Source organism: Microtus pennsylvanicus, chromosome 5 (genome assembly GCF_037038515.1).
Source record: "Microtus pennsylvanicus isolate mMicPen1 chromosome 5, mMicPen1.hap1, whole genome shotgun sequence".
Lineage (NCBI taxonomy): Eukaryota > Metazoa > Chordata > Mammalia > Rodentia > Cricetidae > Microtus > Microtus pennsylvanicus.
This window is the reverse complement of record NC_134583.1, coordinates 97,546,031-97,570,931: the sequence shown is the minus strand read 5'-3', so window position 1 is coordinate 97,570,931 and position 24,901 is coordinate 97,546,031. Positions and strand designations below refer to the sequence as shown.

Genomic DNA, 24,901 nt, shown 5'->3' with positions numbered 1-24,901 from the left:
GAGGTAATGCTAAACTGTGCATTTGCCAAATAAGAATATGAATCGTATAAAAGCTCATATTCCAACCCCAGGTCAAATGGCAAAAGGTCTACAAAGTTGGTCTCCGTGTTTGTATAAAAGCTCCGACGGATGTTGTGTATTTGCTATGAAATCACCTTTGGGTCTTAGGTCAGCACACCTCTACTCAGGAATGTGCAAATGATTTTAGACAGCACAATGCTAGTACCGCTCTGTACGATAATAAGGGTTTTTTTCTTCTTCTTTTCTAAATGGAAAAAAATATCCCTAGTCAGAAATAAACTGACAAATTTACATTCTCCTCTCTTAAAAAAAGTAAATAAAATAACATTATTCAAAATGTGAATTAGCTACAAGACATACAATACAATTACATAGATACATATCAATACAGCACATTCAATCTGCCAAAAATTAATGATTACAAAGCCAGTATGGATGCTGCAATATTAAGAGAGATGTATGTACAACAATCAGAACATTCATAATTGCACTATACCTACAGGCAGTCTGTTAATTAAATTACAGGTGCTTTCTAGAGCAAGGGATAAAAAAGTAAGCTGTGTTGTTTGGGGCTGGGAGAGTAAAACACTTCATTACGAGTCAGCAATTTCAGTGCTCATACAGTAAGCTGCTCACTCTCTCTCCCCTTCATTATTCAAGAAAAAGTGATTGATATGGGAGTTTAGACTAGGGCCAGGCACTAGTGAGACCAGCATTGTGGTCTAACTTCCCAGCAGCCTTAGAGCAATCACCTTCTACTGAACTCACATAGCAATGTGGGCTGTGTGACAGGCTCACTCACACATGGTCAGCACTGTTCGCATCTGCTGACAAACTGCACACGGAGAATTCCAAACATTTCTCCTAGTGTAATCGTTACATAAATACATGCTTGACAGAACACTGAGCGGTGACTTTTGAAGAAAAAAAATCCACAAATCTTCCTTAAGTCCAAGTGACCAGTTCAAGAAGACCCTTGAACATGGTGAAACAAGCTCACTTTTCCCCCCAAATCAAAGTTACAGGATAATGCTATCAACCAGTGTTCTTGGCAAACTCACTCAAACTTAAAGAACATAAAGAGCTAATAACACTGGTGCCAGTAAAGAGATGTGAACAGCTCTCATGACAAACCACATAGGGTAGTTTTCTATACTGCTCATCTGGACACTGGCACTGACTTTGTAAGGGCAAAGAAAGAACGGACCATGAGAAGCGGTTCAGTTAGCAATTGTTTGGCAATGTGTGTTTCCGGTTCACACCCAGCTGTCAACCTCGCTGTACTGTCTTAATGCTTACATGTTGAGACGCTGGCTTTTACTGTTTAAATTCTTGATTTATTTTGTCTTATAAAAATCCGGCTTTGGCAAAACATACCCATAGCAAAAATTATTTTAAAATTATGGCCCAAACACAAAAGGGACCGGAGGGAAGGAGAGCTGGAAACAAACAGAAAATGAATAGACTCGAGGCGGTTCTGGCAGCAGCACTGGGGAATGTAGTGTCTGTTGGCATATCATTTGGCATCTGTGGTTTACAGAGAGGGTGAAAAACCTGAAGAGAAACAAAAGGAAGCAAGAAAGAGAAGGACATGGCACATGGACTGCAGTAGCAAGGACTCCTTCACAGCCTGTAAGCACACACTCTGACTTCCAGACATTCCTCTGAACAACCCAGCTATGGCTGAAGTTCTGTACCCAGAATATAAGATTCTTGACCATCAATGGGCACCTGCTGTCCTAGTCCAAGTGAGACAAGACAATATATATATACACACACATGTATGCATTGAAAAAGAAATACTAGATGTGATGTGCATCCAGAGACACGTTAGAACCATAGTAGTAATACATACACGCCTTCAGTACAACCACTGTTAAATGAAGCTGACGTAAGGTGACTTCAATCGAATGACACTGTCCTGACTGCATCACTCAACAAGAATGGCACAGGGTAAAATCCATTAAGATGAGAAAACAAAATCAGTAGGGGGTATGGAACAGGAACAAGAAAAATCAGCTTTGTTTTGGTCAACGGAAAAGAAGGGAGGAGGGAGATGGAAAGGAATGGAGAGAGAGAGAGAGAGAGAGAGAGAGAGAGAGAGAGAGAGAGAGAGAGAGAGAGAGAGAAACACAAACGGTAGGAGTGCTTTCATATTGTGAATGAGTGACTGAAAATTTAAAATACATCGAGTCACAAGTTTTGCCTCAAAAAAAAAGAGAGAGAGGAAATGTGCTGGGACTGTACTTCAGCATTCTGTTTCCTCTGAATAGTTTAAATAAAATCATAATATTTACTACAGCTCTGTGGACACGCTCACAGAGTCCAGGACGGCAATAAATTAGTATTATGCAAATTGTTTTCCACAGAAATACAGTCCTTCTTGGTTATCTTCAACAGCCCACAGGGAAGGGAAGAACGGTTTCTGGGAGGCATGGTTAGACCAGATTGTACTCCTTCAGGTTCAGCTGCAGGATGGTGTCCTTGACGGCGGCAAAGACGAAGCGGATGTTCTCGGTGTCTGTGGCGCAGGTGAAGTGGGAATAGATAATTTTGTCACTGTCGGGGTTCAGGTCCACGAACATCTTCAGGATGAACTCTCGAGCTGCCTGGGCATCTCTCTGGGGTCCTGCCAAGAGAGAAGAAGCCAAGAGTTTGTTATGTGATCCATTACACATTTGTTCTTCTGTTCAATCAGCACACATTGTGTATGCCCTATCTGTATGCACTGGTTTGCACTTTCTTACATGATATTTCCTATACCTCATCCATTGCCCCCTGATGGTTTTATTTAGATAACTTAGAAACCTGTGGTGGTTAGTTTTAAATGTCAAGTTGCCACAGTTTAGGATCACCCGAGAAGGGGGTCTCAGTTGAGAGATTATCTAGTTCAGGTCAGTCTGCAGGGATGTCTGTGGAGGATTGTTAATTGATGTATGGAGACTCAGCCCATAGGTGGGGGCACCAATCCCCAGGCGTGGGGTCCTGGGTCTGAAAAACCATGGGATAAATCTGGACTAGCTGAACATAGAGGACAATGAGGAATACTGAGAACTCAGGAACAATCGCAGTGGGTTTTTGATCCTACTGCACGTACTGGCTTTGGGGGAGCCTAGGCAGTTTGGATGCTCACCTTTGGAGACCTGGATAGAGGTGGGCGGTCCTTGGGCTTCCCACAGGTCAGGGAACCCAGATTGCTCTTTGAGCAGATGAGGGAGGGTGACTTGATCGGGGGAGGGGGAGGGAAATGGGAGGCGGATGAGGGGGGAGGCAGAAATCCTTAATAAATAAATAAATAAATAAATAAACTAGATGCATTTATTCTCTTTGCTTTTGCCTATGAATGTGGCATGACTACCTGCTTGCGTTCCTGCTTTGATTTCCCCCCAAAGATGGACTGTACTCTAAGACTTGAAAGCCGCATAACCTTTTTCCTCCCCTAAGTTGCTTTTTGTTAGGGTATTTTATTACATCAACAGAAATGAAATGCAAACATTTTTTTTGTCCTTGTTGCTTTTTATTACAGTGATAAACAGACCACAGCAATCTGGGGAGGGAAGGTGTAGTTCAGCTTGTAGTCTATTATGAAGAAAAGTCTGGGCAGGAATTTCAGGCGGGAACCTGGAGGCAGGACCTGAAGCAGAGGCCATGGAGGAGGGCTGCTTACTATCCTATTCATCATGGCTTGCTCAGCTGCTTTTCCATACAACCAAGGACTGCCTGCCTGGCAATGGCAGCATCCATGGCACGCTGGGCCCAAGATCAATCAAGAAAATGCCCTCTGAATTGGCTTACAGGCCAATCTGATGGAGGTATTTTCTCAATTAAGGGTCCTTTTTTCAAGATGTCCCTAGCATATGTTAAACTGACAAAAAAAAAAGCAAGCACACTTGCATAATAATTTTGTAGTCGATTTTTAGATACAACCCCAATGCAGAAGCAGTAAAAGGAAAAATAAACAGGACTTTGTCAAAATTAAAAAAAAAAAGCTTTTGTGGGGCTGGAAAGATTGCTTAGTTGTTAAGAGCACTGGCTGTTGTTCTAGAGGATCAGGGTTCAATTCCCAGCAACCCACATGGCAGTTAGCAACCATCTACAACTCCAGTTCCAGGGGAATCTGACATTTTTCATGTAGACATACACACAGGCAAAACACCAATGCATATAAAATAAAAATAAATAAAAATTAAAAATCTTTTGCTATTAAATCACATTATCAAATGAAAAAAATATATAATTCATATACCTGATATGAATTTAGCACCTAGGACATATAAGTATTTCATATGTATCAACAAAAAGTAAACAACCTGATTAAAACTGGACAAAAGACTTGAAAAGACAGTTTTGCAAAAGAAGGTAACAAATAAGCAATGAGCAAACAGAATGCTTGACTGATACTCATTTAGTGAATGCCAAGTGAAATCACCAGCTACTAGCCTGGATGTCACTTAAAAAGTGATAAAATAAACTTTGGTAACAGGTGAAGTCCACACCTGTATGTCTACCATTGGTAGGCAGGCAAAATGGTAGCGCCACTATGGAAAATAGTTCAATGATTGCAATATAGCCTAGCAATTCATATAACAGGCGGACATGTTCCAAATGAATGGAAAGGAGGGCATTTCATAGGTGAACGCACACGATCATTAGTCGCAAAAGTAAACAGAAGTGACTCGACTCAACTGGATAAGCCAAAAGTAGTTAATGAAGTTCTGACAGATGGTATAATATGCATAGAACTTTAAAATATACCCTGAAATCAATATGCTGGACACAGAAAAATACTGACTTGACTTACATCCAGGCCAGAGATAGAAAAGTAAAGGGATGGCATGTGGTGGGGGAGGGGAGAGCACAGGCAATGGGGATCACTGCTTAGCTAGAGTGGTGGATGCACAGGCAATAGCTGCAGTTTCATACATGTAATTTATATTGTGATTACATACTTAAATTATAATTTAAATGTTCTATATGATATTTTATCACATTTAAAAACTAACTGTGGCCGGGCGGTGGTGGCGCACGCCTTTAATCCCAGCACTCGGGAGGCAGAGGCAGGCGGATCTCTGTGAGTTCGAGACCAGCCTGGTTCCAGGACAGGCTCCAAAACCACAGAGAAACCGTCTCGAAAAAACCAAAAAAAAAAAAAAAAAAAAAAACTAACTATGTGCAGGATTAACCAAATCATGTATCAATCAAGCAGTTTAACACTGAAACAGATTCTGGGAAATGTGAGTTTAAAACTTCTAAATTACTAACATCAAAACACCATCACCTTTCAGGTGCTGAGCAGGGATACTGTACACTGTGGCACTGCATATCTGTTTCTCTCCACTGTGGCAAGTTAGCTCTATATCAGTAAAAGGAATATCACTTCTATTCTCCTTGGCAAAAACCTCCTGGGATTCACAATGTGGGTTTGTTCTACATAGCAAACACTGCTGAGGCCTAACCAATTCTAAGGATCTTCATCCCGGTTCTTAGGTGGAAAACTTGAAAACTTTCAAATTAACCCTATTTCAGATTTGGGCTCATACCCACATCCCACACTGCCTGGAGCTGCAGGAGAGAGCTAAGACGCTGAGACTCCCATTAGTACAAGGAGAAGCTGGGATGCTTTGAAGTTCTGGTGACTAAGGCTGCCAACATGAAAAATTAAGTGTGCCATTATTTATATGTGACGTATGTGAAATAGTCTTTCGTCCTCAGCAATGTACTGTGAACTTACTTGTTCACAGCAGCACCAAACAGTTAAAACAGAGACTAAGAGACTGGCAGGGTGTGAGAAGGCTGCCATTTCCCTAACTAATATTCTTACTCTGGGAAGGAAAGGACTCCAACCTTTTCTGTTGTGTTAGTTCTGTACAATATCAGCAATAGACTTGAGGTCACTGAAGTGCACTTGCAGTGTGCTGTGTTTTAAGCATAAATTATTTTACTGGAGCACACAGGACTACAAAGAAATTGGTATAGCCATTGCAGCAGGCACAGAACTGCCAAGTCTCTAGGACCAATTCTGCAGTAAAGCCCATGTGGAAACAGTCATTTCTCTTCCTGAAGAGAAACACAGACATGGAAGTCATCTGATGAAGACCTCACAAGGAAGACATGTGCAGCTGGAAGCTGATAACATCTAAATAAGCATATTACTAAACATCACTGTAGTGTGTTCAAGAGTTTTTTCAGCCTTAGCTAATCTTTGAAGGGCTTTGGATCTCATGAAACAACTTCTTGAGATCAACAAAACCAATTGCTTTTTTAACTTATTTTTGGTCATATTTTCTCTGGACATTATGTGTCTATTACAGAAGGACAACAGTTAAAATCATCTTCAAATTCCAAAACATTTACAGTAAGCTGCTTTTGGAAAGAAATCACTTGTAGTGACGAGGATCAGGAAGATACCACAGAAAGTGGCATTCCCACGAAAACTCACTCCAGAAAACCTGGAACTCAGTGCAGTCAGCTAGCACGTGGCTGCAGATGAGCGGCTGGGCTCAGGGAGCTTCTACTGGGGCTGCACACTGCTATCTGTCTGTACTCAAGCAGGAAAACGGGCCCAGAGCCACTACCGCATCTGGTGCAGCCATCTTCTCCCCACTGTCCACCGACTCTCACCAACTCTGGAGAGAAATTTCTGCCTGCCTTCTGGGTACGAGCACGTATTCATGTTTATATCGAGGCAGGTGGCTCTCTCCTGTTCTCAGACCATGTGCTTACAGGGGTGGTCTGCTATTGAGGGGATCAGGTACACCACATACAGTCATTTCTTTCAACAGCTTCCTCAGGAACATTGAGGCAATCTTGAGTATTTACCATTGCTTCTGGGTTAGTGAGAAAATAGAAAGAGCAAAGAGAAAATGCTGTTTAGGTTAAGACAGTATTTGCTCTTTTAAAATAGCCAGGCAAACAGGAAAAGATACTTCGAGAGATATGAACACGCTGTTAACAAAAAAAAGTCCCTGTCTTTAAACAGTTAGCTGTATGCCCTATCATACACATGCATTTGAGATGCAAACTTAAGCTGGTGAGCATGCCACATTTCCCTTCCTTGAGCCACCACTGCACCTAAAGCATGCAGGGCAAAAAGGCACCTAGCCTTTCAAAGAAAGTCAAAGGGATCTTTATTCTCCAAGGAGGTACCCTTCTTAGAGAGCTTTTGGAGGAACAAAGCTACCATGGTGAAGCTGCCTCAGTTTCCTTTGTCGATGATGTCATTTTGTCGTAGTCACTTCTGCTGCTACATTTACCCTGTAAGACTTTGGGATGTGGCCCTACTATGGGTTAGGTACTATGCCAAGTCATATATCCATGACTCCATCAGTCCTTATGAATGGAGGAGGCTTTGGCATGTGCTTTAAAGATGTGCTCTCAGTTGCTCCTCTCTCGCCATCATGCCTGAAGCCTGCTGCCATGCTTCCGCATCAGGATGGACTGACTCCACCGTCTCTAAGTTCTTGGTCATGGTTACAACAGAAAGTAACCAATACAGTATATGGACTTCAGAGGTGAGCTCCCTACAAGAGAGGCAGGGACAGGTAACAAAATAAAAGGGAGGGAAACTGGAAACTACAGTGGCTAATAGGAAAAACTACTGAATTATTTATTTTCTGAGATGGTTATTTTCAAACAACTAAGAACTTGTTGCTTCCCCCAAACTTTTAAACATTAGGGATAAAATGTTTTATGTCATTACAAGTCAAGGGACAATAACTTGTGCTTTAGCCTGCTTGCCACCATGGAAGCTGTGGTTTCAGGCACTGCACCATGCTGCTTCAAGCCCCTATAGGCCCCAAGGCTCTGGGCATGGTACCATGCTGTCTCTAGCTCCCATAGGCTCATGGCTCTGGGCACTTCATTAGTGTTAACAGTAAAAGTCTTTCTCAGCTGTGGGGCTGGCATAGGGTGCCCACTTACCATCATATTCTGGGAAGTAGTCGACTAGGTGGGAATACATAATTTTCTCCTCTAGAAGATCTTTCTTGTTTAAGAACAGAATAACAGAGGAGTTCTGGAACCAGGGATACGTGATAATTGTTCTAAAGAGTGCTTTGCTCTCCTCCATTCGGTTCTGGGGAAAAAGAAAATCAGAAAAACAAGCAGTGAATTACTGATGATACAACTGGTCAACTGGCTCATTTCTTAAGTCAACCCATCTTCTGTGTGCTTCTGATTTTTAAAGCCTGAGTTGGACTGGTCAGGATTTATATGCAAATGATGCATGGCACCTACTGACTGTTTTCATTATGCCAACTCTCGGGTCAGCAGGCAGAAGAGAATAGTAATAAAAATATCTGCTGAAGTAACTTCTTAGGTTTAAAAATAAAGTGATCAGGACCTAGATGACAAGGCTGTATCTGACCTATTGTAATAAATTTCCACCCAAAATATTCATTCATAACCAAATACTTAAGATACAAGTTCAACACAAATGCAGCCTTCACTTTAGTATTTTCTAAACTCAATTTATTGAGAGATTCACTGTTTTAAGCATTCACAGTTACTTGGTTGCCCCTAAGCCTACCCAGAGCATCACTACAATGATGTACATGCACATACACATACTCCTGAGTCAGCAATACCTGGACCACCACTGCTCTTTGGTGCACTCTTTCTCCATTATAAGCACATCTGCATAACTATGTATAAAACAAGGTAAGAACCTGAAGAAAAAAGCTAGCTTTTGTTTGTTTTACAGATACAGTATCACTGTACAGACTGGAACTATGTTCGCTGTACCAGCCTTGAACTCACAGAGACCTACTTCCCTAATGTTAAGTTTAGAGGTGTGCATCACACTGCCTGACCAAAAATACATTATTTCTTCCTCAGCACTTGTAAGTGTGCTTACCCAGCGTGACACTTTTAAGTTAGTTTGGAGATAGAAACCCTAGTGGTTTCTCAAGAAATTAAGCCAGCGTATTTGCACATGAAGATGCCGATGGAGAGTCAAGTCACCTTGTAGTAGGAGCTGGAAAAGGCCAGGGCATGTTCACAGGACCCTAGACCTTAGAAGCTGGAGTCTGGTCCAAGTTTGCATAAATAGTTACTGAAGGGCCTAACATGATGATAGCTAATGTCTGTCCGCTTTATGGCTGTGCTTCTCACAGGCAAAGGCTGCGTTTTCCTATTCCTCTTCAACAAGTTGGTGCTTCTCTCTGTCCAATCAACTTTAAACTAAAGGTTGAACAACTCTTTCAACAGCCTTTTTTTTTCATCGTAATGTTCTGTTCACTAATACACCAATGTTCTTTCTCACAGAATTGTTTTTATATTTTTGGTTGTGAGCCTAGCGTTTAACGGATGAACCATCTTTCCAGCCCTGGAGCTGTTTTTAAACAAAACAACACACACCCTCAACAAACAAATAAAAAATAACAAGTTGACAAAAAGATCCTCAACTCTTTTCCCTGACACAAAGCTGTAGGGAGAGAACAGTCCTGAGCAAATGTGTGCTGACATGGGATGGCCATGCCAGGGCCCCAGTGCCTCACCTCTATGGCGGCGGCAAAGCATTCACCAGGTGATGCTCAGAGGGATGGCAAAGCTCTCCTTGGGTCTGAGTGAGAATACTGACAGTGTGTGGAGAAAATGTCCATCATGGTTTTCTCCTGGATGCTTGCGGCCCCAAGACTGCTACTATGAAGATTAGCTAACCCAGCCTCGTTGTTCAGCTGCATGCAATAACCCCACCACCCTGTTAACTGTGTGTCATAAACAGCTTCTGGGATCAGATCACCAGAGTCCGGGATCCCAGTTTTTCTGTGTCTGTGGTTTGTCTTTTCTTCATTCTCTAGCTGCCCCAGTCAGGTCAAGACTGTGGCATTAGTCACTTGACTGCCTCCCTGATATTTTGCCCATTTTAGTAGCTTGATAAATCACATTGAATTATATAGTTCACATAAATGCTAGAATAGTGCTTGTAAGTACAAAACTGGATAATGAAGATGAAGAAACAGACATGAAGAAGGTCAGATCCCCTCATTCCCGAGGGCTGACAGTCACCTGTGAGTTATTTATAGCTGAGGTCTACTGCTGGAGGAGGGCAGAGTCCCGAGAAACCTAAATGAAGCTTTCTAGGCTACAGTGATGCCCTGCACTAGGTTATCTGGAAATCCTGGGGTAAGTGGTCCACAGTGTCACCTCCTGATGCCAGAAGCAGTGAATGTGATTCTGTTTCCCACACTTTGCATTACAAAAGAACATCAGGGACTTATAAACGAACAAGGTCAGACATACACATTTGGGACCATGTACAGATGACTATAAGTCTAGAGAATGAAAGATTTCACTAGCTCCTTTTGAGCCAGACGTTTAAACAAATGGCTTTACCAAGAGGTTCTGACATGGGAGCATACTCAACTGCTAAGAACCACAATGTCACCCAGGTCTCTTACCACTTTGCCCAGGCAGAGAGAAGATGCTTCTGAAATTCTCTATATGTTGAAGTGGATATCTCCTAAAATCTCAGAAAATGTTTAAATTCCAACTCAGACAAAACCAAGAAGACAACAGACACATCAGTGAAGAAGTTAGGACAAGAAATAATTAGTTCCTTAGCCACCCCCAATGTTCTGCTACCCAAATCAAACAAGAGGGGTAGGAAGGACAGGCCACCAAACCCAGCTGGACACATAATGTTTCTTCAATGATTTCCCTAGTCTTTGCAAATCTCTGCAAGCAAGTATTTCAGATCCAATTAGGTGTGTGCTCCAGGCTTGAAGACAGCGCCACAAGTTTTCATAGTATGATGGCTTTGTATACTCGTCAGCACATTCTGCCGGCCAGGATGTGTAGAGAGGCAAAGGGACACAAGACATTTGCCTATTACCTCACTGTCAAAGGTTTAGGCAGAGATGAGGTTACAGATGGGGCCCTGTGAAGTGAGGTAACTGGCAAAGAAAAGTAGGTGCAGGAGGGCAAGAGGAATGGCTTGGGAGGGATAGAGGCCACACAGAAACAAAGGAGAGGACACAAAGGAAGAAACTGGAAAAAATTGACTTTTTATGGTGTATACATGCAGTCCTGGAACTCAGAGATGACTTCCTTTACAATTTTTGGGCATTCTAGTTCAGTCACATGATCAAACAGTCTCCTTTCAAAGTCTATTTTATAACACATTGGTCTTTCAATTTAGCAATCACATATCCTGCCTTTTTTAAAGCATACATGTCAGTGGGCTAACACCTATCTTTGTTTTTTCTTCGATACAGGGCTTCTCTGTTTTAAGAGTCCTGGAATTTGCTTTGTAGACCAGGCTAGTCTTGAACTCACAGAGATCCACCTGTCTCAGCTTCCCAAGTGCTGTGACTGAAGGCGTGTGCCACCACAGCTGGGCATTAATGTCTACACGAAGTTCCTCTTTTTGTCCTAATACTCTTTACTGCAGTGGCTTCAGATCTTTAACATCCCATGTATGCACGGTATGACTTTTCAATTCACTGACTTCCCTCCTAACCTCCTGTTCATCCTGCTTTCCATCAGTACCTTAGACAGTTTTGTTGGAAAATTCCTTCCTTTCTTTCAGTTATAACTGTGTTTCATAACCTCAACAACTGTCCCCCACTACCTTTACAATACTTTTCTGTCAGGCTTCAACATTAAATCCTGTGTGCTGTCTCACCAGTGTACCTTCTCCCCTCCACTGCATATCCATGAGCCTGTATTCTCTGACTAGCCCTGGGTGCTTCTTTCGGTCTACGCCCAATGACAACCAGTGTGTTCCATATTTCAAGCGTTTGAGCTGATAGCTACAGATTCTGTTTCCAGGGTCACGAATGTGAAAGTCATACATTTCACACCGCGAAGATGAAGACAGATCTCCAGAGTTAGTCAAAACAATGTCTTAGTAATCATTCCAAACTAGCAGAAATTCTTTGGGTCTTCCTCCATTCATATAAAAGACACGTCAGTAACCACCATGTGTCTAAGGATGCTGCACCAAAAGTCATCAAAGAACCAAAGGAACAACTGTGGACCTGTGCAGTGTGGCCATTCAAGAGGTAGACTCTAATCATGGAGCACAGTGGACCCATTAGTACTGATTGTGACAAGAAACCAGAAAGATTTGGCGGAAAAGTAGCTGCTGCCATTTAATCTTAGATAATCTGCCTGAAGTCCCAACCTCTTTGCTAGATTTAGCTAGAACGAGACGGAAATGAACTCAAAACAAACAACAAGGAAGAAAACACAGGCTCTTGGAGAGCTCAGTGATTCTTCTTTTCCTTGAGCATGAGGGAGACAAGATGAGTTCTCCGTGCTTCTTGCAGCAGGACACCAAGTCAGTGTGCCGTCTTTTGCTGTAGCCTACCCCATGGAATGGTGTGAATGACAGGCAGAGGGATGGCAGAGCGGTAGATTTAAACAACGTCGATGACTATTGACTAAAACAGCACATCCTCCACCTCTCGATTAGGACTAGCCAACGGCCTTCTGCAGAGACCAACTAGCTCATATGCCACAGCGTGTGTGGACATGTGCACGTTACTGCTGCCTCTAGGAGGACTTCTATCCATCCCTTCCAAATCCTCTCCCAAAAGTACAGTGAGTGAACGAGGTCACAGTGGACGACATGCACGGTGAGAAAGCAACAGCTCACTGTGCATTTCTGAATCTCTCTGAGCAACAGCCAGGTTTACGGCTCTAGCAGACTGGCTCACCCGCAGTGCTCTCTTTTTGTGAACTGACTGCTGAGTTCTGTAGTTTTTGCTCTTTTTCTGTTCTGTTTGCATTCTTACTATGCTGGAGTCAGCTTAAGTGTTCTTATTCATTTGTAATTTTGCACATTAGGCATTATTTAGAGAAGGCTTACAGTTAGATAGAAGCACCTTGTCTCGGCACTGCTAGGCCTCTCTAACTAGAAGGCAGTCCCACTTTATTGCAAAACTTTCTGTTTTTCAGTAGGCTACCCTCGAAGCCAGCTCAGTTTCCTTTTGTAGCTAGCTTGGGTATGTAGCCACAGCAGACTGTGAAAGACTTCGGGCTGTTACCCCTGCACAGGTGCTGCTGGCAAGGAGCAAAGCGTGCCTGAGCACCAGCTTCCTTGCTTTGTTTTTCTTCCTGATTCTGTGGGTGATGAGCAGTACACTGGCCAAACTGTTTGAAACTTTGGGCAAGCAGAGATAGAAAGAGGCTTCAAGATATGTGGACAGGGCTGGAGAGATGGCTCAGTGGTTAAGAGCATTGCCTGCTCTTCCAAAGGTCCTGAGTTCAATTCCCGGCAACCACATGGTGGCTCACAACCATCTGTAATGAGGTCTGGAGCCCTCTTCTGGCTTGTAGACATACACATAGACAGAATATTGTATATATAATAAGTAAATAAATAAATAAGAGAACAATGTAACCAATCTTAAAAAAAAAAGATATGTGGACAAAGGATTATAGAGAACAGGCTTGAGCCAGAAACTCTGGGTACCCTGAAAAGGACATCGACCACCAACAACATAAATATCAGGACTTTGAGCTGAACCTGGGACATTTTTTACATTCCTGGTTTACTGTCCTGGGACAGTCTAAGTTGGGGAAAACAAAGGTAAAATAGCTGGAAGAAATTTTTGCCCTAAAATGATTTTACAGATACGTCATTGTGGTTCAGAAACACAGCTGGCTTGTTCTTTGGCTAACAGGCTGGGTGATATCAGTGCGATGAAAATTTGACCTGTATTGTGCCCAAAGAGATAAATCTTATCTCTGTGCACATGAGCATTCCTGAGTGTGCATGCGTGTGTCCATGTGGAGTCAGAGGACAACCCTGGGGAGCGGTCCTTGCTTGAGTGTTTGCCTATCTTTATCTTCCTAGGAGTGCTAGGATTACAAGCAGAAGCTGCACATCTGGCTCTATGTAGGTTATGGCATTTGAACTCCTCCACATGCTGGTGCAGCGAGGTTTTGTCTACTGAGCAGCCTCTGAGCTGCTCACGTGGGTAGCACTGGGCCTGGTTCGTCCATCATTGTTTGCCCACTGAAGTTCTTTTCATTCACTTTGGCTCTCTTGTCCTTTCTTGCCCTCTGCAGACTGAAGGCAGATTATAATTTCCACAGAGGAGCAGACAATAAGTAAAAAATGATAAATAAAAAATAAGAAATGAGAGTAAGTTTGCCTCTGAAAGACAGGGGGTGCATGCAGATAAATAGATCAAATAAGAATATCAAGAAGAAAGGAGGTATAAATCCATTGGCTTAAAAAGTTTTTCTAAAAGAATACATAATATATGCTGAATAAAAGTCTTTTAAATGAGTTTGGCATGTTATAATCCTAAGGCTGTATTTCTGCACAGTAATGACGTGATAGGACAGGATCTATACAGTTACAGAGGGGGTTAGATTTGTCCTGTGGCGGGGCCATAGGGCCACTAACCCTTGCCATATGCACAACAGCATGGGATTTCTGTTTTAAAGGTTTATTTACTTTCATTTTTTATATGTGGCTGTTGGCTTGAGTGTATGTCTGTGCACTGCATACATACAATGCCTGGGGAGACAGAAGACAGTGTTAGACCCTCTGGAACTGGAGTGACAGACTGCTGTAAACTGCACCTGTGTCCTCGACCAGAGCAACCCGGGCTCTGAACTGTGAAGCCAGCTCTCCAGTCTGAATGAAGAGAAATGAAATTTCCACACTAATTTTCCTAGGTGAAGAGATTGATAAAAGAACAAGTTAAAAAAAGTATCTAATAGCCCAGAAAAATGGCTCAGTGGGTAACGAGTATGCTACTAAGCCTATGTGCCCTTGGGACCCACATGACGGAAGGAGAAAAGTGACTCCTACAAGTTGTCCTCTAGATACTTGATGTGATCCACACAAACACACTAAACAAACAAATGTAAAAAGAGAGAAACATGTTTAGCAGGAAAGTACTTTGAATCACTGGTAACATTAATCTGTGGATTATTTAAGAATTCATACTTAGGATTTATAATGTATAACAAAGCACACACAGACAGAAAACAGCTAAAATAAAGCCCTCCTTATACATGTCATAAAATCTTTGAGCCTTAACTTCATTGTCTTCGAGTTTATATCTTTCCATAGAGTTTCTAATTTTCTTTTTCTTTGAAGGAAAAACAGCACCTATTTTCTTTAAGAGTTTTAAATCCTTTGTTTAATTTTTAATCTTAGGGCATTGTATTTATTCAGGTGTTGCATATATGTAAGAGAGTCTTTCCAGATGTTATAGCCCACACATTACTGGAAACAGTCCTTGTATAAAGATGAGGACATACTTTCCATGCTGCCTGAGTTGCTTTAAAAAGGTTATACATGGGCTGGGGAGACGACGCAATGAGGAGAGTACTTGCCATGCATATGTGAAGACCCAAGTTCAGAGTCCCAGAACTGAAGTGAAGCTGGGCATGGTCATATGTATTTGGAATTTCAGTGTGCCCACCATTCCTGTACACATATACCATATATTACATATAGACACATACACACGCACGCACAAAGCAACTCTACAACCTTCACATTTGATGAGAGACTAGTAATAATGTGTGGATTCACTCTGCCCCTATTCAACTTCCCTATTTTTCTGTGCCACTTGCCAACAGAATGAAGGGGCCAAGGGAAACAACATGACAATTCAAGCCACTCGGCCTTGGCACCCATGGAATAGTGTGCTGGTGGTATCCAGGGTCAACTGTGACTGGAGGCCTGCCCCCCACTGACCTGCAGGGTCCTGTGACTTCCTGTCCTTATTGTGTCAGTGTTGTGGTTTTGACAGTGCAAAGTCCCAGCATCATCAATCACCATATTAGCTGCCTATTTGAAAAGTCGGTCTCTTTTATTTCACTTACACATGGAGTCTTGGATTAAAACAGTATTACCTGAAACCTCTACAAGTGTTCCGCTATCTTTTGCCTTAACAAACTTTGAGAAGCAGTGCACATTATTTTTCTTTAAACTCCAAGATAATATATAATGTCCACACTACAGTAATTCATACAAAAAGTAGGGAAGGTATCACAAACTTTAGGAGAAACTAAGTATCCTTAGACCAAAAATCAAGTATGGCTACAAAAAGTTAAAAACTTGTTACAAAGTGTTAATTTTTAAAATTTAAATATTTTTCTCCAGAGTTGCTCTTTTACTTTTTATCATGAGAAAAATTTACTGAACTTTTCAAGATTTTAAATAAAATACTTTTTCTAAAATGTGCAAACCGATCTTATTATTAAATTGGGCAGTGAGACAAAAATCAAAGCAAAATAACAAAACCCAAAACAAATCTAGAATATCAAGGCTTTACTTGGCACAAAGACCTGTGCTCTGGATGATCCAATGGAGTGCAAATCTTTGTGAAGCTAAGAGACAAGAGCTAAGAGATCTGAGATACTGCATTGCAAACAAGGACCCAGAGATTCAGCCAACAGAAATAGAAAAAGTTCACAAAACAAGTTCCTCTAACCCTGGAAAGAAGGGCGTAGGGAGAGAAGAGAATGGAGGATCAGGTAATATGAAGAAAAACTTGAAAGAAAACATGAGTATACAAGTAAATCCCAGTGTTTTGCCTGAGAAATACTTGAGCAAAAGATCAGAAAGGGGCTGGGGCACAGCTAACTCAGCAGTAGCTTGTGCAAGGCCCTGGCTACAATCAATATCACAATACACACACAGACACACCCGTGCATGCACCCTTGACACCAAAAAAATAATACATAATATCTGATTATATTAAGTGCTGCTACAGGGAGCCAGTATATGAATGATTTATAGTCACTAAAGAGCCTCTGAGATTTAAAATCTCTGGGGTTAGGGCTGGGAAAATGGTTCAGCATTTGAGAGCACTTGCTGCTTTTGCAGAGGTCTCTGCAAGCTTGATTCCCATAATTCATGTGTGGCAATTCATACTGCCTGTAACCATAGCTCCAGGGGATTCAACACCCTCTTCTGGCCTCTTTGGTACCAGCACTCTGTTGCAGGGAGAGGCTGCTTGTACGTCCCGGCCGCCTGACTAGCTTAGCCCCAAAATAAGCACACAGAAATTGTTAAATCACTGCTTAACCCATTAGTTCTAGTCACTTATTGGCTAACTCTCACATCTTGATTTAACCCATTTCTACTAATCTGCATATCGCCACGAGTTCATGGCCTACCAGGAAAGATTCGGCATGTCTGTCTCTGGTGGTTCCATGATGTCTCTTCTGACTCTGCTTTCTTCCTCCCAGAATTCAGTTGTCTTCTCTGTCTACCTAAGTTCTGCCCTAACAGGTCCAAAGCAGATTCTTTATTCACTAACCAATGAAGGCAACAGACAAACAGAAGGACCCCCTACACCAGCACCCCCACCTGCCATGGATGAAGTAACTGTTAAGGTTTCCAGACAATATAAAGGGGGGGGGTGTATATCTGAACTTACAAGACAATATAAAGACAATATAAAGGGGGGGGGGGTGTATATCTTAACTTACAAGCACAAATGTGAAACTACAGTATTTCTATAATAGAGCTAAATGATAAAGAAAAAGGTACAGAGAAAATGCCAAAGAAATATTAAAAGAGAATGCCTTATAATTAAATCTTTATGCTGAAGTTGTCCTTGAAAACTGGAGTGTGTGTGCATTTGTGTGTGTGTGTGTGTGTGCGCATGTGTGCAGGTGCACTGTGTGTAGCCAGGGCCTTACACAAGCTACCACTGAGCTAGCTGCCCCACAGCCCCTCTCTGACTTTTTGCCCAAGTATTTCTCAGGTGCATGTGCATTTGGGGGAGTGGCAGTGGTGGGAGAAGGTCTATGCCACAAAGGATCATCCTCTAAGTGGCAGAATTACCAGGTTACATAACATAAAACCCTCCACAGAAAACAAAGCAATATAACAAGCAGAAGAACTGTGGGTCCCGAAAGAGAACACTGGCCAACAGCACAATAATACTTCCATAATGTTTCAGATATGAAAATGCTATCACCAACCAAAATATCCATCCTGCTTGAGGGCAGAATATGGATGACATTTCAATACTTGCAAATGTCCTTTGGACTTTTACTCAAAAAACTTCAGGAGGATATGACAGACCAAAACAAAAACGTTAAATAAAAAGGGAAGACAATATAGGGTCTGAGTGAGAATTAGGAACTCAATACAGGAAAGGGATCAGATGACTTTTAGGATGTCAGTGAAGTGAGGGTTCAGGATAGTTAGCAGGACAGGACCTTAGCTTTGAAATTACATGGCTTCAAAGTTAGTGTTACTTTCCTCTCCTCAGTCACGGTGGCAATATCAGCCCATAAGGAATTAAGAAAATGTTATCATTCAAAATGTAGGGAATTATTGACAGAGCCTCAGTTCCATAAAAATGGAAAAGCCTTCCTTAAACAGGTCAGAGGAATGGCAAAGCCTTCCTCTGGTCCAAGGGGAATGTTGACAGTGTGTGCAGAAAGTGACCACCATAGCTTTCTTCCCCAGATGTCCAGATGTTGAAGGTCTGAAGAGTACCCTGCCCCCGCCGCACCCCGACTACTCGTCCCTAGATTAGCTAAACCTGCCTCCTTGTTCAGCTGTACAGAATAACTCTGTCTTCTCGTTCACCTGTATTAATAAACACGCTGAGCTTCTGGGGACTGTGGCTTCACAGCCAAGAGCTCAGATCATCCGACTCTAGATTTTCCGCGTGCCTGTGTGTTTGTCTTTATTTCATTCCCTTGCTGCTGTGCAAGAGCAAGGCACAAAATCTGCAATGCTAGTGGACACGCTCCAAGCTTAGACCACATGGGGTGGGGAGAGATGCTTACGAGAATCTGGCTATTAGCCTGGCAAGTCTTTTCTGTCTCTGTTCCAGTTTCCTGATTGAGACTCCCATCCCACTTCCTCATAAGATGAAAGAGTATCTGGTGACAGACATATTTTTTTTTTAATGGAATACGTCAGTACTCACCTTTTCACTTAAACCTACACCTCACTGTAACTGAAGTAGCATTTTTTTCTAAAGCTGTCATTTCAAGGGACCTACAATCTACATCCCAGGCAATGAAAGTCAATGGCTTAGGCTTTCCTAAAATGACCCTGGATGTGTCAATAGATTCACCACTGTGCTGGGAAATGGGGGTAGCAATTGTAATGTTCACTCCTCCAGTTAGCTTTTAAGGGAGAGATGGATGCTTTGGAGCCTTATTCCTAAAGTATGCACTACAGTAAATGCAAGGCATAAACTGCTTCCAATTAAAACATCCACGGAGTGACAGGAGTGGGCCAGTGAAGCACAGGGCTTTTTACCCCAGGGATTCCTGGTACAAACTCCCTTTCTGAGTAATGGAGCACTTTGGAGGTAAACAGGTTTTAAACATGTAGGAGATCCTATCAGTCTCTTTTTTCATTGTTTAGGATCTCCCAGGAAGGTATGAAGATCTGGGGATGCTTGAAACTATATAAAATGGTACAGTAGTTTTCATCCAACTTGTATATTTACAATTTTAAATAACTTCTAGAGCAACTGTATTAGTTACTACAATATAAATGCTATGTGAATAGTCACTGAAAGAAGAGCAATAACAGGCCTGTATGTGAAGACCCCTTTTTATTACTGAATATTTTCCATCTGTGCTTGGTGAATGTAGGTAAAGAACCTTGGTTATGGAACGCTGAAGGTACTTAGATAAAAGTTATAATGAATGTTAATATTCTTCTCTTGTCACTGGGACAGGTCTTCCAGATCAAAAGCTATTGGGCTAACTGTACTGCACACAAAGTAAACATATATACACCGGCGTTTCTCGAAAACAATGTTTTCCAAATTACTGGTCACAGTAAAAAATTATCTACATAGCAGCCCAGACTGACAGAGACATACCAGCACACAGATGAAAGCAGTTTTACAAAAACAATACTTGGCTGTGCAATAATATGTCACACACTCTATTCTACCCAATTTCATTCTGTTCCCCACAGATATGGAATGCAGTCTTCTGCACTTTAAGACTTACTTAGCAAGACCCATTGAACTGACTTTATGCCAGGCATGGTGGTGTGTAACTTTAATCCCTGTACTTAGAAGGCTGAAGCTTAACTGTGCATTCAAGTTCAATCTAGGCTTCTAGCCCACATCACAAAACCAAAGTTTATTCCAACACTCTGGGTTCAATTCCTAGCAGAACAAGAACAATACAAATAAATCTGGCAATTCTTTCTCTTCCATCCATTTTAAAAGAGTCCCAAGAACTTCAATTATACTGACTCTTATATTTGTTTTAAGATTATCTGAAATATGGACTGGACAACCAACCTTTTAAAATATAAAAACCAACAAACCAAACTAACTTGCCAATGCAGGTTTACTTAACTGACAAATGGAAGAGTCCTAATAAGAAGTCAAGTGTGAAGAGGGTTCTGTGATTATAATACAACTCCCATTGCCAGTAGTCATCTTTATAATCATTTTTAGATAAAGAAACTGTGAGTCAAGGTCCATTCCAAAAGGGCATACAAAAACTGACCCCATCACCCTTATGCTCCCTGAGAATGTCTGTTATTTCTTTTATTGTCTTTATCTCTACCTTTCTTGATGCCTTCCTAGTCATCAAACTGGAAAGACAATTCATCCCTGCTCTGCAATGATGACTGTGACAGCCCATCAACCTCCTTGCAGTTTCGAGGAGTTCAAGTTAGTTCTCTAGTTTATGTCTCCCAACACCCAAACATCAGCCTTGTGGTGGACTGAATGCACATTCTCAGAAGGTTGAAGCGGACGTACTGGACGCACGTCTAAATAACCAAGGTGGCGTTGAAAGGCGGAGGTGGAGGTGGTGCGGCTCTCACCTGCAGTGACTCAGCAGTGGCCTGAGTCAGAGGCCTTGCAAGTTCTTCTTGTTTAGTGCATTCCTTTAATGGTTTTAAGAGCAACTCCCATGTATGACAATGGAGTCCTGCTTAGTGATCAAAGGTGACTGAAGGAGCCAGTGGTATCTTAAAGTCTTAGCCAGCACAGGGTCAGTGATAGCCTACTTTCCCCAAACTTCTGCTAATTTAATTCTGGAAGACATCCCCAGCTCTCTCTGTGGTTTGGCCCATGATATATATGCTAGTTTCACATTTTCTCTGTCAAAAATGACAACGGAGTAGAAATTCCCTAGGCAGGTGTAGTGGCTTGAACGGAATGGTCCTGTAGGTGCATATATTTGAATATTTGGTCCCCAGTTGATGGACCTGCTTGGGGAGGATTAAGAGGTAGCTTTGATGGGGGAGCTGTGTCACTGGGGGTGGGCTATGAGGTTTTAAAATTCAACAACATTCTCAGTGTCTCCCTATCACATGCTTGTGGGTCAGATGTGAGTGCTCAGATTCTGTTCTAGTTGACATGTCTGCAGCTTGCTGCCACACCTCCCTGCTGTAATAGCTTTTAATTTCTCAACTGTGAGCCATATAAAACCTTCCTTCTATAAGTTGTCTTGTTTGATCACAGCACCAGAAAAGTAATGACATTCTGTTATACTGATAGATCAGTGTTCAGTCATCAACTGCAGTAAATGGGAACAAATACAATGACCCACAAATGACAATGTACAGAGAGTGGGGGATCTTGCAACACTCAGTCCTAAATGGGATGCTGTCCTCAAAGCTCTCCCCCAGGGACCAGGGGACTGTGTGGAGGAGGAGGTAGAGAGATTGTAAGAGCAAGAGGAGATGGAGGACACCAAGGAAACAGGCCTTCTAAACACAGCAGGACCGATGCACATACGAACTCACAGGGATGGTGGCAGCATGCACTGGGCTTGCACGGCTTAACAACTTTGAGATGGGGAAGTGGATACAAGCCCACTTTAACTCAGAAATTACCTCTAAATGATAACCACTGGCAAAGGAAAAATTAGTTTTCTCTGATGGGTCTCCAAACTACACTTTCAGGTCAGGCTCCATGCCCAGTAGTAGTAGACAACCAACACAAAATGAATATGTATATAAAAACCTTACAGATCTTTTGCATGGTTTTGGTGTCTTTTTTTTTAAAATGGGATTTCTGTGTACACGAGTGAGCATTCCTCTGTATCTATGTGTTTTATATGATTTTTCTCTTTGTTTTGTATTATTCTAGTTTGCTTTTATATTATTATTACTATTGATACCTGTTTGTCTTTTAATGAGACAGGAAGGTATGGAATTAGAAAATGAGGAGGATCTGGGAGAAGATGTGGGAGGGGAAACCGGTTTCAGAGTATACTATATGAAAAAAAATTTTTTTTTAAAAAAACTAAGATAGATGGGTTGTGTGGCTTTTCTACTTGAAGATGTGAGGCCTCAAGTAATCTTGTATTAAAACTCAACACATGTCTGACATGTAACTAGTAAAATGAACAAGTAGATCCCCATGTAGGCAACATACATGCAGTCTTTAAAGATAGCTGAGTTTGTTTTGGGAAATGGAGTGAAAAAAAAAAAACCTGATCAAGTGGTTAGCTGGGCTAGGCAAACATTTATAATGGGGCGGAGGGCATTTGGAGATGGTTGAGCTGAGGCAGCCCACAAAGCTATGCTGCCCCCCAGTGGACACAAGCAGTAGACCCTGTATGAGACAACAGCTTTTACTTCTGGGTAATAAACAAGACCTTTTTTTTTACTTCCTGTAATTTAAAGTTGATGGCTGTTGCCAAGACAACTAGACAGTGTAGCAAGAAACAGGAGCTTCAAAAGAAACCTTCCAACCAACCACCACCACCACCAACAACAAAAACTCACCTAAGTAAAGTTCTACTTTATCAGAAACTGTGCCCTGCCAGAGGAAATGTACAAAATAAAGAAGGAACCAGTGTAGCGAAAAATGCTGGCTGCAGATGTGTTGAGGTTGTGAGATACACTCACCTGCTAAAGAGAGCGTGGATGCCTTCCTTGAAACCACATGACCAAACAACTTTCTCTAAGTCTCAGAATACACAAAGAAGGAAGGCAGACCTCACTGAAAGTTTAAATCCAATTCCCTGCATCACTTGTAAGCCTATCAGTCTGACAGGTTTTTCTATGTGGAGCTGACTGTCAAGCATCTTACAAACCAGATTTTGGTAGAGAGGTCTCTGGTTGAGAGTACAGCTAAGACTCGTGATAAAATGACAAAAGCATTCAAAGCTCCGAAGAGCCGCAGATGAGTCTGTTTCAGGGTCTCTAAACAGCTCATTCTTACAAGGGCAGGAAGTACAGACACTCAGTAAATATTTGCTAAATAAATGCAACTGCCAGATTGGGAGGGTTTGCCTATTGATTCGAAAAGGGATTTCCGCTCCTGGCTGGAAGGCTCACTGTGTCTAGATCGAATCTGTTCACAGCAAGCCCATGTGCAGGCATCAGAGGCAAAAGCAGATCTCGCTCCCAAACTCACAAGAATTTTTGGGAAAGCCAAGATTAGAACACAATTTCTCCCTTACTCCAAGGCTTTTTTTGCTTCCAGGTTGCGTTAGACCTACTGTCTCTTGTTAGGCTTTGTAGTCCCAAAGAACTTGTGCAAACTCACTGAATTTTGCCTTTAAATTAAAAGTGATTTTTAAATCTTGGCAAATTTCTCTATTTTCATTCTTCTAGGGGAAGATTTATCTGCTTTTACTGAGGATTCTTACAAATAAACGAGTGGTTGCTACCACCGGATCTTGAAGTCACACTGTTCAGGTATATGCTTATTTTTCTGTGTAGCCAGGGTCACTGCCCTCTCTTCCCCCAACACATACATACATGCACTGAGACACACACTACACACACGTACACATTTATACGCTGTATAATGTCAATGTCAGAAGGCACCACAGACATTCCTTAAATATCAATGTACCCGAATGATTAGAAAGTTCATCAGATAGTGGAGTACTTCACAATGTTAAACTACTTTGCAGACTTACTGGATGAGCTACAATTTCCTAATGTGAAGCAGAAAAAAAAAATTCAAAAAAACTCCTGTCCTAATTTTACCTTTAAAACCAGTCTTGTAAGTTATTGGGATTTTTATGTCAGAGTGGAGTGAAATTTATCTCTTGAAAGTAAAATCTTGTGCTTTTCCTGAGGCAAATGGATGGAGAACTGTGAGCAGTCAAACAGGCATTTGGGAGAGCATGCTAGCAGCTTGCTGCTGGTAATCCCTGTCCCTGCAGGGAGCAGCCTGGGCGCTGGCTGTTTCCAACAGCGACCTTACTGCCCAGGGCACTGGCTGAGTGTCTCTTCGAGAGAACCAGGAGCTTCTCAGGGATGGGAATGGTGTCTTATCCACTGAAGCTTGATAGTCAGAACTGCAGCCAACAGCTCCTGGGATGGTCCTGCCATAGCTCTTGACAAAATAAAAGGTGCTTCACACAAATGAGCTCATACAACATTCAAACTGCTCTCAACTTTTAACCATGGTTTTCTTTTAATGATCCCAATAAAGAAGAGCAAAAGGCACTGCCGAGCTGCTGCCGTGCTCCTTCAGTCATGCTGCCAGCCATGCATACAGTAACGGGATTCTGATGGCAGACAGTGAGGTCGTGAGTGCTGGGGCAATAGAGCACTTTACAGGAAAGGCATGCAAAACACATGGTATGGCTGTAGACTTATGAAAAGCTAAAATTACAGAAAGTAGCCTAAGCAGAATTCTCAGCAAACTCTATGGAAGGCTATTCAGGAAGCACATGAATCCTTCAGTGTATAACATAGCAGTCAGTTCCTAAAATCCTGTATGCTTTTAGAAGTTCCTTGGATGTCTGAATCCTCACACTGCACAAACCCTTTAGACACCTCTCCCTCACAGAAATTGTGTGATTCCTAATTTGAATTTGTGAAATCTGAAATGATCCAAATGATTCAAAATCTGAAACACTGAGTACTGACATAATTGAAAAATTTCACAAATGACCACATGTGAAACACATTACAATCAAAACTCACCAGAAATGTTGCATAAAATTGTCTTTATGCTAAGTAAACACACAATAAATAAAA

General features: G+C 41.9%; 1 protein-coding gene across 1 annotated transcript in view; it reads right to left on the bottom strand.

Annotated features, from left to right (window-relative positions):
• Positions 1–233: 233 nt before the first annotated feature.
• Positions 234–24,901, bottom strand: part of LOC142850286 (guanine nucleotide-binding protein G(q) subunit alpha) — a 235,972-nt gene continuing 211,304 nt past the window's right edge. Inside the window, exons 6-7 of the mRNA XM_075973634.1 lie at positions 7,942–8,095; positions 234–2,650 (exon numbers count right to left, since the gene is read on the bottom strand). Coding sequence (XP_075829749.1) covers positions 2,460–2,650; positions 7,942–8,095 — 345 coding nt within the window. The 3' untranslated portion in view covers positions 234–2,459. The remainder of the gene's footprint in view (positions 2,651–7,941; positions 8,096–24,901) is intronic.